Source organism: Gymnoscopelus microlampas (genome assembly GCF_963454915.1).
Source record: "Gymnoscopelus microlampas genome assembly, chromosome: 16".
NCBI classification, from domain to species: Eukaryota; Metazoa; Chordata; class Actinopteri; order Myctophiformes; family Myctophidae; genus Gymnoscopelus; species Gymnoscopelus microlampas.
The window spans coordinates 33,485,301-33,499,653 of record NC_139953.1 but is presented as its reverse complement, the minus strand read 5'-3'; the positions used below and the strand labels follow the sequence as shown (position 1 = coordinate 33,499,653).

Below are 14,353 nucleotides of genomic sequence, written 5' to 3'. Positions count from 1 at the left end.
CCCGACTGATGCCAAATGTTTGGGTTCAATAACGATCCCAATTTTGGCGAGCCCTAGACCGCTGATTACCAATGTTTGGACTGATATTGTGCCAAAAAAAAATCAAGATTTGCAATCAATTGGAAAAACGTAGATGTGATTTAAGTTTTTATTTGAGAACGTCTAACTTAAACGCAAACAAATAAATAAGCCGATCCACAAGCTCTTATGTGTCCTGATTTAAAAATCTGGACTCATCGGCCGCATAATTGCAGATACCGATGTCACCCAAAAAAAAAGTCTAATAATATATTAGATATATACATTTGGCCGATATACAGTACCAGCCAAATGTTGCTCGGGCTCGCATCCTTCCACTTATCCCATTAAGACCAGAGGCCGATTCTACAAATGCCTTCTAAAACACTTTCAAGATTTTTCTAAAATGTTCAAAAATACCAGATGTACAAGTCACGAAGTGGCGCACTGTGAGCTTGTACATCTGGTATTTTTGAACGGCCAACGCTAAAATCTAAAATGACACCGATGCTTTCCCGGTTTTAATGGGTTATTCCTAATCTATCCCTCTCACTTCTCTTGCATCTTCTCTTGTGTCCTCCCTGTTTCCAGGTTCTGGAGCGTTCCATCAAGCTTCTGTTTGAGACCCGGGACATCAGCCAGGTGAAGCAGTACGTCCAGCGTCAGTGTGTGAAGGTGCTAGAAGGCAGAGCCAGCATGCAGGACCTGACCTTCGCCAAGGAGTACCGGGGCAGTGGCTCCTACAAGCCTGGAGCCTGTATCCCCGCGCTGGAGCTCACCAGGTACTATTACTACCGCCACTAATAAAACCACTGCATTTAGTGTCGCTGTCTGAAACCAGCGAGGGACCGCCGCCGGGGGCGCATCAGAGGAATCTCGCCTAGAGCGCTGATCAGCCTAGAACCGGCGCTGGAAACCAGTGTCCAGTGTAGTTATTATTTAGTCAAAGCTCTTTTTAATACTTTTGATTGGTTAAATATGTATAAAACCCACAGACAGACTTAACCGCTTTCAACCTGGCGTCTCTATTTTGTCATTATAGGATATAATATTTTACATTTTTCAAAGCGCTGTGACTGTGAGCTTGCTATGTTATTTTTTTGTATATTTCGGCTGTTATTTTTGCACGACACTGTCATGACACGGTATAAAACAAGGCATTGATTTATGAAAGAAAATATGGAAATATAAGATTTCTACCAGACAGTGACGGTGTATGTGTCCGCAGGCACATGTTGGAGACAGAGTCCAAAAGAGAGACAACCAGGGAGAAAGACATTGGTTCTCAGCTACAGTATAGAATTACTGTACACATATACAGTACACAATGTGAATCCAATTACTCCGTCTCTCCACAATGCCCATTGTCTGCAACTGCATGCACCAGCACTGGCCTGCATCTGCTGAACCTGACTCTGTTGCCTAGCAACCCAGCCCCTTAATGGGTGGAAAAATCTGATTTGAGAGACCTGGTTAAGATGGAAATATACTCCTTCATCAGGCATGCCGCCGCTCATCACTGCCATTTCCTCCCCTCCGCAAAACACACAACTACTGTACATGGTACTCGGTCCCAAGTCCTGGTGTTGCTGCTGTTAATTACATGATACAGTATGGTAGATTTTTCATTTGTTGGCTATATTAACATATGTGTTTCTTTAATAAGAACCAGGCTTCCACCGTAATTACAGTATCATATGGAGTAGGGCTCTGCGATATGACTTCAAAACAATATCACGATTAATTCAAACTTTTGCCTCGATTACAATGAATGAGCGATTATCAAAATAAATGAATAGTGAAAATAGCCGGTCTACAAGCTCACAACTTGAGAGCTTTGATTTGTTGATATATACGAAATATATATATATATATATATGGTGTTTAAAAAACCTTGTTTCTGGATTATGCGGTTATAAGTTGGTTATTGGTTGTAAATATTGGTTTTGATATATTTTCGGTTAATTGCCCAGCCCTAATGTGGAATAAAACAATAATGTTTTTGCACTGCTGTGACGATAGAACTGCATTATAATGTCTGAATTGCCACTCCTCCTCCTTATTTGTGGTAGATTTTGGGCTCCTTGATCATTGTGATTTGTGTAATTGTAGAAAGTATTATTTATTCGTATTTTTTTTTCTAAACCAACACATCCATTATGTTTGCATAGATTTTGCAGTCATAGGTGACGAGCCTCTTTTCGTGCGTCTCCCTCCGTTTTTTCGTCCACAGGCGCACAATGTCGCACGACCGGCGGCTGGAGCCGCGGGTGGGCGAGCGAGTGCCCTACGTCATCGTGTACGGCGTGCCGGGCGTGCCGCTCATCCAGCTGGTGCGGCGCCCCCTGGAGGTGCTCCAGGACCCCAGTCTCCGCCTCAACGCCACCTACTACGTCAGCAAGCAGATCCTGCCTCCGCTGGCTCGCATGTTCCAGCTCATTGGCGTCGACGTGTTCAGCTGGTATCAGGAGCTGCCCCGGGTGAGAGGAGGCCACTACTGTACCTACACACAGGCTGAGATTGCTGTGCATGAAACAAAACAGGCCGCCCCCATTATTGTCAATGAACCTACCCCACACTGGCAGCGCTAGGCACGCGTCAGTGCACACTGACATCCCGCCCGGCTGTTCTATTTCCAGGGTGTTTTTTCACAATTATTCGAAAATAGCCGATCTAAAAGCTGACAATGCGTCGCGATGCGACGCATTGTCAGCTTGTAGATCTGCTAGCTTCGAATAGCTGAATTTGAAAATGGTGTTAAAGTGGTTCAACTGATTTTGATACTATATTAAGTATACCATGTTAGTTCCATTGTTGGTTCCATTCCAAGCCGAATGATCATTAACATAAACATGCTCTGAAAATGCACACCGCCCACCCATCTGACCACTTAACACGGCTGCCATGTTAAGTGGTCAGATGGGTGGGCCGCAAACGCTTTTGAGATTTTCAAGTGGGCCCTGATCCAGAAAAGGTTGAGAACTAGCCTCGCGTGGCCAGACAATATCACACGACACGGGCTAAAGTGCAATGCAATTTTGCAAAGGCAGATTCGTCTGGAACCAGGCTAGTTGAGAACCACTGTTATAGTTAACCGTAATCTTTAATCTTAGTTTGTAATCTTTTATAAATATTTAACTAATGAAAAACATGAACAAGAGCTAATATTTAAAGTATTAACAAGCGCTTGTGAATAATCGCTACAATGGATCCATTGGAATACAGGTTTTTGGTTTTGGATATCCAGCCAACAGTGAGAATATGTTTTGGGGGCAATTCAATTATATCTAAATGTATTGATGATTATAAAATAAAAACATTTTGTGAAAATAACAAAATAGCCCATCTACCTGTACAACTCATAACCTTGGTGTAGAGGGAAAAAGGACAGGGTCATGCATAAACCCCTGGGGGACCCCGATCAACATGATAAGTGTATATGATAAATATTTACTTTTAGTACGAATTAAATAGCAGTCGGCCTTGTTATAAAAAACAAAAAGGAGAAGGTAAGAGAGAGATGTTGGGGATTGAATGGTCATTTAAGGACAATAGATCTGCTCGCTGTCAAAGTGAGCAAGATAAGCGATGTTGGCCAACAGTCTAAAGTAACCTGACAGTCACCAAGACGAGGACAATTGCATATTTTCTTTGTCATGGCCGTTTAGTAACGAGAGAACAAAAGAGAAAGAAAATATTCCCAGCTTCATGCTGGGAATCGGAGGAGACTCCTGAAACTGCAGTGGTGATGTGGGTGGTCTTTGTGTAAAGGTTGATCGCAGGCTCTTTCAACAGTGCGCACACGCCATCTGGTGGGAAGAGTGAGAAACTGCAAGACATAAGGAACTGTACTGTAGGCTTGGAATCATTTAATCTTGGAACTTACACTTTGCCCCGTGGGCAGTGGCTCCATAAATCCTGTCCTGGCACTCAGAATGATGTCTTCCCAGGTCTTAAATTACCAAACGCAAATGGGAAAGGTCTTCCAGATTATTACTAGCTATCTGCTTAAAATGAACTTCACTTCCCATACTGCTCTGAAGTCGTGGACTAAAGATTTAAGCCCAATTTATGCTGGGTGTTGCGCACCTAAAATAGTGGTTCTACAAACTCACAACGTTGTGACCTTGTAGATCTGCTATTCCCGGTGCGTGACACTGTTTTACGACAAAGTGTAAATCATGCTCAAGTTGGTTAGTTGATCATCGATTTACTCAGTGCTGTTAAGATTTACCTCCACAGTTTTCCATAATGCATTTCATCCATGAGCAAAACATTAACCACTGGGGGAAAAAGAAGACGTCTAATGGTCCCAAATTGCTTCCTGTTTTCTCTCCAGACCCAGAAGGCTTCCTGCTCGACCGCGTCGGGAGGCGACGAAGGCGGAAGGAAGGGAACCATTTCCCAGTACTTCACCACGCTGCACTGCCCTGTGTGCGACCAGCTCACCCAGCTGGGGGTGTGCGCCCAGTGCCGCGCAGAGCCGCAGCGCGTGGCCATCACCCTGCACCAGGACATGCGCCAGTGGGAGAGCCAGCAAGACCAGCTGCTAAAGGTTAGAGGTCGTGGACTGAGGAGAATGACAGGGTCACACTTTAAAGGAAGAAATTCACCCATTTTCAATCTAGAGCCCATTGTTCTGATGTGAGGCGATCAATAATATAGGGGGGGGGGGGATACCGGACACTATACTCTACAGGAGGTGATATCGTACACTATACTTTCAGTGTAGAGTGTACGGAATCGGAATGCATAGCCGATGGCACGAAATGACACCGTCTATCATCATCGTTTTGACGAAGATAACATTTTGCGAAGCAATGCAAAGACTATATGCACACTATATTATTGATCTCCTCACATTAGAACAATGGGTTTTAGGTTGAAAATTGGGTCGGTTTTCCTTTAACACAAAGGGTGGGATGAGTCACTGGGTTATTTAACCATATTTTTGGGGCGTTTCTGTCTTTATTGGATGGTATAATTAACAGTGACAGGAAACGTGGAGAAACACGCAGCAAAGGCCGCTGGGCTCGGGAATCGAACCCGCGACTTGCTGTGGGCCGCATTAGAGTTTATGTATGTATGCGCCTGAACCACTAGGCCGTCGGCGCACCTGGGTTAGTTAGCCTTTGACAGGTTGTTTTCCTGTGTTGGAAACCTGGAATGTGGACACGGAATCACATTGTGGGATGTCGGTAGCCTGGTAAACCCTCCCTCCGGAAATCTCATTTCCATTTGATTTCAGGAGTGAGTCTGGCATGATCGCCCATTCTGCAATATTGGCTGTGGGCTGGAGTTGGGCGGGAGTAATACCGTTGACTGACAACCCCTTCAGCCCATGATCGTTGTTCCCCTTCAGCCAATCAGCAGTTCATTTTTACCACCTCCAGACTAATGTGACGCAACGGGACTTTTGAGACGGCCATGCCCAAAATAGGTTGCCTTATTCGGATACATATGTGTCACTGCCCGCCCCTGCCGGTTCTCTAAATTTGTATTTTTAAATAGGCTCTGTCATGATTAATTGACCACATATATGAAGTTAAACAACTAAATTCTATCCAAACGATATCTTAAAAGTAAATTCCGTGCCTCAAAAAAGAAGTTTGAGAGCGTTTTAAAACCGAAAGTAAAAAGTGTAACTGCCTACAGAAAACAATGGCGGATCGTTCCATTTTTGTCGGCTGCACTCTGTCCCATTCGGGCTCACTCGAACTCGCCACCTGATTGGCCAACTGTCGCTGTCAATCACAGAACGATGAGCGACGACGCTGATAGGCTCGTCCATTTGGTGAACGGGCTAGAAACGCCCAGACAAGCCTTCAGGCCAGACTCCTTCCTGAAATCAAATGGAAACGAGATTTCCGGAGGGAGGGTTTACCAGGCTAGGATGTCGGGGCAGTTGACTATTTGATCACGATGTTCTGGGCTCGTGTCCCACTCAGGACGCGTCCTTCCCTTTCCTTACCCCATATTTCCTGTCCTTCCTGTTTCCCCTCATTCTACTATCTAATAAAAACATTAAAAACACTAAAGATTTTTAATGCCTAGGCCTGCTCTCACTCTCCATTGCCGATCTATGAAATTGGAGTTGTATCTTCTTAAAGGAGTAGTTCACCAAAGAAATGACTTATTTTCCATCAATTACACACCCCATGAAGCCTTGAATTCATTCATTATGTCGTTTTTGTTGCATTCCTGAGCCAATAATTTGATTCAGTACGAGACTCTGAGTCCGCCGGTCATCAAATTATTGGCTTAGGAATGCGACAAAAACAAAAAAGTCTCCATGAATTCAAGGTTTTATGGGGTGTGTAATTGATAGAAAATAAGTCATTTTTTGGCTGAACTACTCCTTTGAGCCCTATATAGGCACAAGCTCACAGCGTAATATGCACCATGTTGTGAGCTTATAGATCATCTATTTTCTCTATTGATTTATTTTCAATGTGAATTTTACATTTATGAAAAGTTGCCCAACATTATAGCTGCTGTTTGCCTGTCTGTCCTCATCTTGACCTTGGAGTCATTCAGCATCTCCTGCTATCTTTGAGCTTTTTCATTCTCTTCAGTAAACTCAGTAGATGGGAAATGAGCCGTTCCACAGTATGATGATGAGATATAAAGGGTAATGTTAGACCTGAGGTGCCCTGCCTCCAGGACCACACTTGCCTAGTATTAACCCATTCAATCCCGGAAAGCATCTGTCACTCATGATTAAAACAAATAGCAGACATACAAGCTCAGAGCGTGTCACTTCGTGCCGGGCTATGAGGTTGTTGATCTGCTATTTTTGAAAAATCTTGAAAATGTGTGCACATCTTTGAATATATATATTTTATTTTTATTTTTAAAGCAAACATTTTTAACTCAAATCTGTACTTATGGGGGTCCCTGGAACTACATATTTTGAGATGGGCAGGGTCTGCAGCCAAATACATATCATTTTGGGGGTCCTTGACATGAAAAGGTTTGAGCACCACTGATATAGCAACATACGCTTTTTTCACAAAACTGTTAGGATTTAGAAGACATTTGTAGAATTGGCCTCGAGTCTTAATGGGTTAAACTCCTACCAGAACCATCTCCAGTGTGTTTCCCTGACCCACTCTGCTCCATCTCAACTTTCCTACATGTCCCTGTAGAGTACAAAATACAATGGAAATGGGCACTGTCTGTCCAACCTGCTTTAAAAAGGAGATGTTTTGTTCAATTACTACTGCCTTCTCGTTTCGAGGCAAGACGTTTTGCCCTCTGTAGCTCTTGTTTAACCACTTTCAACCTGGCGGCGCTATTTTGGGCATGTCATCATAGGCAAAGGTTTTCAAGACCTTTCACAATTTGTCAGAAATGGCGAAAATGGCAGATACAAAGGCTTGTAAAAGCAATTTATTTTCGCCATGTGACATCGTACAACAAAGTATAAAATAGGGCTTAAATGTTTCTCATGCTAGGATTTGGGGTTGTAATCACACTGAATCACATTGCCCAACCTTGATTGTATGATTGTGCAATAGAATTCACATGAAACTGAACGGTGTTTGTATTTCCAGATATGTCGGAACTGTAGTGGCAGTGCAGAGCGCCAGGTGCCCTGCGTCTCACTGGACTGTCCCGTGCTCTACAAGCTGTCCCGGGTCAACCGGCAGCTGTCCAAGGCCCCCTACCTCCGTCAACTCCTGGAGCAGTTCTGAACACCTCTCACACCCATCCTAGCTCCAAGAGCCCTCGGCCCAATGCAAGCCAACCAGGCTTGATGCTACTTTTTTTTTTTGGTGCTAAATGCTGTCTCCTCCACCTCAGTGTTTGCGTGATCCTTTGGGTTTGTTCATTCATTACAACGGTGCTTTGATTAAACCCTGTTGGGTTTTTCATTTTAGTGTTGTAAACGTTATTTGTTATACAAGTATTTTTCGGCGGTGTGTGCAGCAGACTGTCTGGTTTTGGCCTCCCATGCGGAGCCGGAGGTATTTTTTTTTCTTCCCGCCTGCTCCCTCTTGAGGGTTTATGTTTGGAGTGAAGCTGATGTCTATGGACATTGTATTTGGACACTGGCCTTCCCGACACTGCATCAGAGCATTAAGTGCAGTGCTATCAACAAGGACTCTTGTCTCCTTTTTGTATGCGCTGTAGGAGTTTGTACTGTAAATACCCAGACTGATCATGAATAAGTCAAAAATAATCTGGACACAATTTCTTAAGTATCCCTCCTTGTACAACTGTCAAGTCAAGACGGACTACATTGAACCACTGATTAACTTTTTTTTCTTCCTTTTTATAAAACAACTGCAATCCCATGTAAATAGTTTGTGTACAGAGCCTGTCTGGAATCACTGTGCATTAGTCAGTTTAAAAAAGAAGAAAAAAGAAAGGTAAAGTTCCAGCCATGAATGTGGTAAAAATCAGTCCTATTTATGCATACATTTTCAGTTGAGTTTTGTTGGTTTTAAACTTTGATTGTATCGATGTCCAGTTTGACAGAAATAACACTTTATACTCTGAGAACTCATCTGAAGTGAAAGGTGGGAACTGGAGGATTCATTTCAGTTGTCTTTTTTACATCTGGGACTGTTGCAATACTGTATGTTGATAATTTATGTCACAAAGAGTCTATTATTCCCCCTGTGCGTTTGGTTTTGTATACATTTTAAGAAACCCTTTGAAAACAAGATGATTCATCTAAAGGGGTTAATCATGATAAAGGTACATTTCTAATGCTTTCTCCATGGCAAACAGTATCCAACATCAAAACACAAAAGTTCTGTATTTCACTTATGATGGTACGCAGGTTCTGTGTATTTGTATAAATGTAAAAAAAAAAATTGAAAGTGGGTTTTTTGTTTGTTTTTAATGGAAGGTGCTGTGGGTGGAGGTTTGAGATTGATATAATAAAAAGTCACTGTATTAAAATGTTCTCGATTACATTTTCAAAAGATAACTCGCAATAAGAAGTTTTCTTTTATATTACTGCAAGCCACAGCTATTTTTACATAATTCATACTGGTGCCATCCAGATTTGCCAAAACAAGCTTGAAATCAAAATGAAATGCCGGTCTCCTAAAAAGGCGCCTTCATGCAGATACGAAAGTAAACCGGAGATGGTGTGTCTTGCCGATTTTTGTTGCGCGAGTCTTGTTTTTTTTTTCAAAGAAAAGTACCAAGTACCAAAGTAGAAATGATTTAATGACCCCAGGGGTCCCTGGGGGCGTTCCAGGGGGTCCCCAGCAAAATGTTATTAAATATGGCTCTTTTATTGCGACTTTTAACTTTTTAATTGATCCTATGTAAGTAAAGCCTGATAAAAGTGTCAAAGTCCCTAAATCTGGAAATTACCCCCAGCGGGGTCAAGAGCCCCCCCTCCCCCCTGGGAAAAAAAGCTCCTGTTATCGGACGGTCTGAGGTTGGCAGGTATGCTAGAGAGTGAGGTTCCATTAACTACCATAAAGAACATAAAGTAAAGCAGGCTAAAAGATTGTCAACCATAGAGTTAAAAAATAAGGGCGTCAACCGGGCCAGGGACATTAGCTGGTATTATTATTATTCTTTTTTTAATATAAATGCATTTTTGACTACAAAAGGCAAAAAGTCACTTGACTATCAAGTATAGAAGTAATACATTATCTATTGCATCTTCCATGCCAGCTAGCATGTGAGATAAATCAGTGATTTATAAACCGTTGTTTAAAGGTTCAAAACTCCTAAAGAACTTTTTCACTCCATCTAAATTGTGAAAGGTGAGTTAACTATTATATTCCCAATTGCATCTCCTATGTCAGCATGGCTCAATAGATGAATCAGGGGTTTATAATCCAAAGATTCTGGGTTCAAAGCTCCCAAAGAGCATTTTTCACTTTTCATCTAAATTGTGAAAGGTGAGTTAAAAAATACATTCCCATGCGCATCTCCTATATCAGCGTGGCTCAATAGATGAATCAGGGGTTTGTAATCCAAAGGTTCTGGGTTCAAAACTCCAAAAGATCATTTTTCACTTTCCATCTAAATTGTGAAAGGTGAGTTAACTATTACATTCCCAATTGCATCTTCTATGCCAGCGTGGCTCAATAGATGAATCAGGGGTAGCACTTTACAATAATGACCCGTTATAAAGCATTTATAAACGTTTATAAGTAGTTTGTAGACTATTAACAAATCATTAACAACCTGTTTGTTGACATTCGTAAATGATTACTAAAACCTTTATAACTACAGTTACAAATCATTTATAAAGTATTAGTAAGTAGTGAACTATTCATGAATAAGCCATTTATATACATCTGTAAAAGATTATTAAATCATTTGTAATGACCCATTCTAAAGCATCTATAAACGTTTATAAGCAGTTTGTAGACTATTAACCAATCATTAACAACCTGTTTATTGACATTCGTAAATGATTACTAAAACCTTTATAACTACGGTTACAAATCATCTATAAAGGTATTTTATGACTATTCATGAATAAGACATGTATAATACATCTGTAAATGATTATTAAATCATTTGTAACTGATGTTACATAATATATACAAGCTATTGGTAGCTTGTTCATGTTTAACATATGCTTTGTTAAACATTCCTAAAGTATCTATAAATCCTTAATACATGTTATTATGTGCCCTATAGTAAAGTGAAGACAGTTCATCATTTACAACTGTCTGTTAATGTGTTTGTTCATGTTTAACATGCTTTGTAAAACATTCCTAAAATATCTAAGACTATGCATTATTATACTCTACCAGGAAGGCTGTACTTGTCAGCCATCTGTTAGCTCAATGGGTTGAGATGCAGTATTCATGATCCAGAGGCCATGAGTTCAAATCCCACTGATGTCTTTCCTATGATTCTTTCCTTTGCAGACTGGCTTCCAGAAGATCAACTGAAAAATACCAGGAAGGCTTTACTTGTCAGCCATCTGTTAGCTCAATGGGTTGAGACGCAGTATTCATGATCCAGAGGCCATGAGTTCAAATCCCATTGATGTCTTTCCTATGATGCTTTCCTTTGCAGACTAACTTCTAGAAAAACAAGTTAAAACCACCAGGAAACCTGTAACTCTCAGCCAACAGCTTAGCTCAACTGGTAGAGGGTCTGTCCAATAACATGACTTGACTTGACTTGAGTGGGTTCGATTCCCACTCGAGTCAAGTGTCCCCGGTAACTTGAGGCAACGGATAAATTGACTGATATCCTTAGTGATGCTTCCCTTTGCAGACTAACTTCTAGAAAAACAAGTTAAAACCACCAGGAAACCTGTAACTCTCAGCCAACAGCTTAGCTCAACTGGTAGAGCGTCTGTCCAATAACATGACTTGACCTGACTTGAGTGGGTTAGATTCCCACTCCGAGTCATGTGTCCCCGGTAACTTGGGGCAACGGATAAATTGACTGATATCCTTCGTGATGCTTCCCTTTGCAGAATAACTTCTAGAAAAACAAGTTAAAACCACCAGGAAACCTGTAACTCTCAGCCAACAGCATAGCTCAACTGGTAGAGCGTCTGTCCAATAACATGACTTGACTTGACTTGACTTGAGTGGGTTCGATTCCCACTCGAGTCAAGTGTCCCCGGTAACTTGACTGATATCCTTAGTGATGCTTCCCTTTGCAGACTAACTTCTAGAAAAACAAGTTAAAACCACCAGGAAACCTGTAACTCTCAGCCAACAGCATAGCTCGACTGGTAGAGCGTCTGTCCAATAACATGACTTGACTTGACTCCTACAAGTTATTCTACGGATATCAGTCAATTTATCCGTTGCCCCAAGTTACCGGGGACACTTGCCTTGAGTGGGAATCGAACCCACTCAAGTCAAGTCAAGTCAAGTCATGTTATTGGACAGACGCTCTACCAGTTGAGCTATGCTGTTGGCTGAGAGTTACAGGTTTCTTGGTGGTTTTAACTTGTTTTTCTAGAAGTTATTCTGCAAAGGGAAGCATCACGAAGAATATCAGTCAATTTATCCGTTGCCCCAAGTTACCGGGGACACATAACTCGGAGTGGGAATCGAACCCACTCAAGGAAAGAATCATAGGAAAGACATCAATGGGATTTGAACTCATGGCCTCTGGATCATGAATACTGCGTCTCAACCCATTGAGCTAACAGATGGCTGACAAGTACAGCCTTCCTGGTAGTTTTCAGTTGATCTTCTGGAAGCCAGTCTGCAAAGGAAAGAATCATAGGAAAGACATCAATGGGATTTGAACTCCTGGCCTCTGGATCATGTATACTGCATCTCAACCCATTGAGCTAACAGTTGGATGACAAATATAGCCTTCCTGGTAGTTTTCAGTTGATCTTCTGGAAGCCAGTCTGCAAAGGAAAGACATCAATGGGATTTGAACTCATGGCCTCTGGATCGTGAATACTGCGTCTCAACCCATTGAGCTAACAGATGGCTGACAAGTACAGCCTTCCTGGTAGTTTTCAGTTGATCTTCTGGAAGCCAGTCTGCAAAGGAAAGAATCATAGAAAGACATCAATGGGATTTGAACTCATGGCCTCTGGATCATGTATACTGCGTCTCAACCCATTGAGCTAACAGTTGGAGGACAAATATAGCCTTCCTGGTAGTTTTCAGTTGATCTTCTGGAAGCCAGTTTGCAAAGGAAAGAATCATAGGAATGACATCAGTGGGATTTGAACTCATGGCCTCTGGATCATGAATACTGCGTCTCAACCCATTGAGCTAACAGATGGCTGACAAGTACAGCCTTCCTGGTAGAGTATAATAATGCATAGTCTTAGATATTTTAGGAATGTTTTACAAAGCATGTTAAACATGAACAAACACATTAACAGACAGTTGTAAATGATGAACTGTCTTCACTTTACTATAGGGCACATAATAACATGTATTAAGGATTTATAGATACTTTAGGAATGTTTAACAAAGCATATGTTAAACATGAACAAGCTACCAATAGCTTGTATATATTATGTAACATCAGTTACAAATGATTTAATAATCATTTACAGATATATTATACATGTCTTATTCATGAATAGTCATAAAATACCTTTATAGATGATTTGTAACCGTAGTTATAAAGGTTTTAGTAATCATTTACGAATGTCAATAAACAGGTTGTTAATGATTTGTTAATAGTCTACAAACTGCTTATAAACGTTTATAGATGCTTTAGAATGGGTCGTTACAAATGATTTAATAATCTTTTACAGATGTATATAAATGGCTTATTAATGAATAGTTCACTACTTACTAATCCTTTATAAATGATTTGTAACTGTAGTTATAAAGGTTTTAGTAATCATTTACGAATGTCAACAAACAGGTTGTTAATGATTTGTTAATAGTCTACAAACTAATTATAAACGTTTATAAATGCTTTATAACGGGTCATTATTGTAAAGTGCTACCGAATCAGGGGTTTATAAACCAAAGGTTCAGAGTTCAAAGCTCAACTAATACAAAAGACAACTCCAACAACTAATACAAAATATCTCAAACAACCAAAACAACAATCAATACAAAGCTTCAAAGTGCCTCAATAAAAAAACATAAAACAGTGGTCTAACAAATAAGTCAGCTATAATACTAATAACGTCAATGACATACAACAAAAATTGCTTTGCTTAGTGTGTACATTTATTAAGCTCCTCCCACTGGAGGTGGGCTTTACCCATGCTCCTCCCCCTCCTACCGGAGCCAAAAGAGGGCGTGAGGAGGGAGGCGGGCTGATTCCACGCTCCTCGCCTTAAAAGTTCAGAGATTTATAATGGAGGACGATGGAAGATTTTGGGACCTAAAAAAAAAACCTTTCACCTAGAAACTCCATTCACAGTTCAAAAATTCCACCTTACGGTGGACATGCATGCTTGAGATTTTTTCTTTGAAATCATTTGAAGTTTTGGAGATATTTAACTTTAAGCGCCCCATGCATTGTCAATGCGTCAAATGGACATTTAAAGGCAGGTTTACAACTACATACTTATGCCTAGTAACCTCATTCATACTTTAAAATGTTCATCTTACTGTGGAAATGTTTGCCTGAAAAGGAATCTTTGAAATGTTTAATAGTTTTAGAATAGTACTCCTTTAAAAGTTCAGAGATTTATAATGGAGGCGGATGGAAGGTTAGGGTTAGGGTTAACTTTTACCTGGGGCTTTTACCTTTATATAATCTTTGAGAAATTACACGCAAGTCAACAGCACAGGTAAGGATCTCTGCGGTGCAGTGGGTTAGATACAGGACTTGCATCCAGAAGGTTCCCGGTTCAAATCCAACTGATGCATTTTTTTTTCTTTCCCAAGACTCAAGACCCAAAAGAATCTTGAGTCGAACCAATTACTCCCACGGGCACATCAAA

General features: G+C 41.0%; 1 protein-coding gene across 1 annotated transcript in view; it reads left to right on the top strand.

Moving 5' to 3' along the window:
* The window catches only part of rev3l (REV3 like, DNA directed polymerase zeta catalytic subunit), a 96,150-nt gene extending 87,225 nt beyond the window's left edge, over nucleotides 1-8,925 (top strand). Inside the window, exons 29-32 of the mRNA XM_084083076.1 lie at nucleotides 610-800; nucleotides 2,252-2,498; nucleotides 4,358-4,573; nucleotides 7,575-8,925. Coding sequence (XP_083939202.1) covers nucleotides 610-800; nucleotides 2,252-2,498; nucleotides 4,358-4,573; nucleotides 7,575-7,715 — 795 coding nt within the window. The 3' untranslated portion in view covers nucleotides 7,716-8,925. The remainder of the gene's footprint in view (nucleotides 1-609; nucleotides 801-2,251; nucleotides 2,499-4,357; nucleotides 4,574-7,574) is intronic.
* Nucleotides 8,926-14,353: the final 5,428 nt, after the last annotated feature.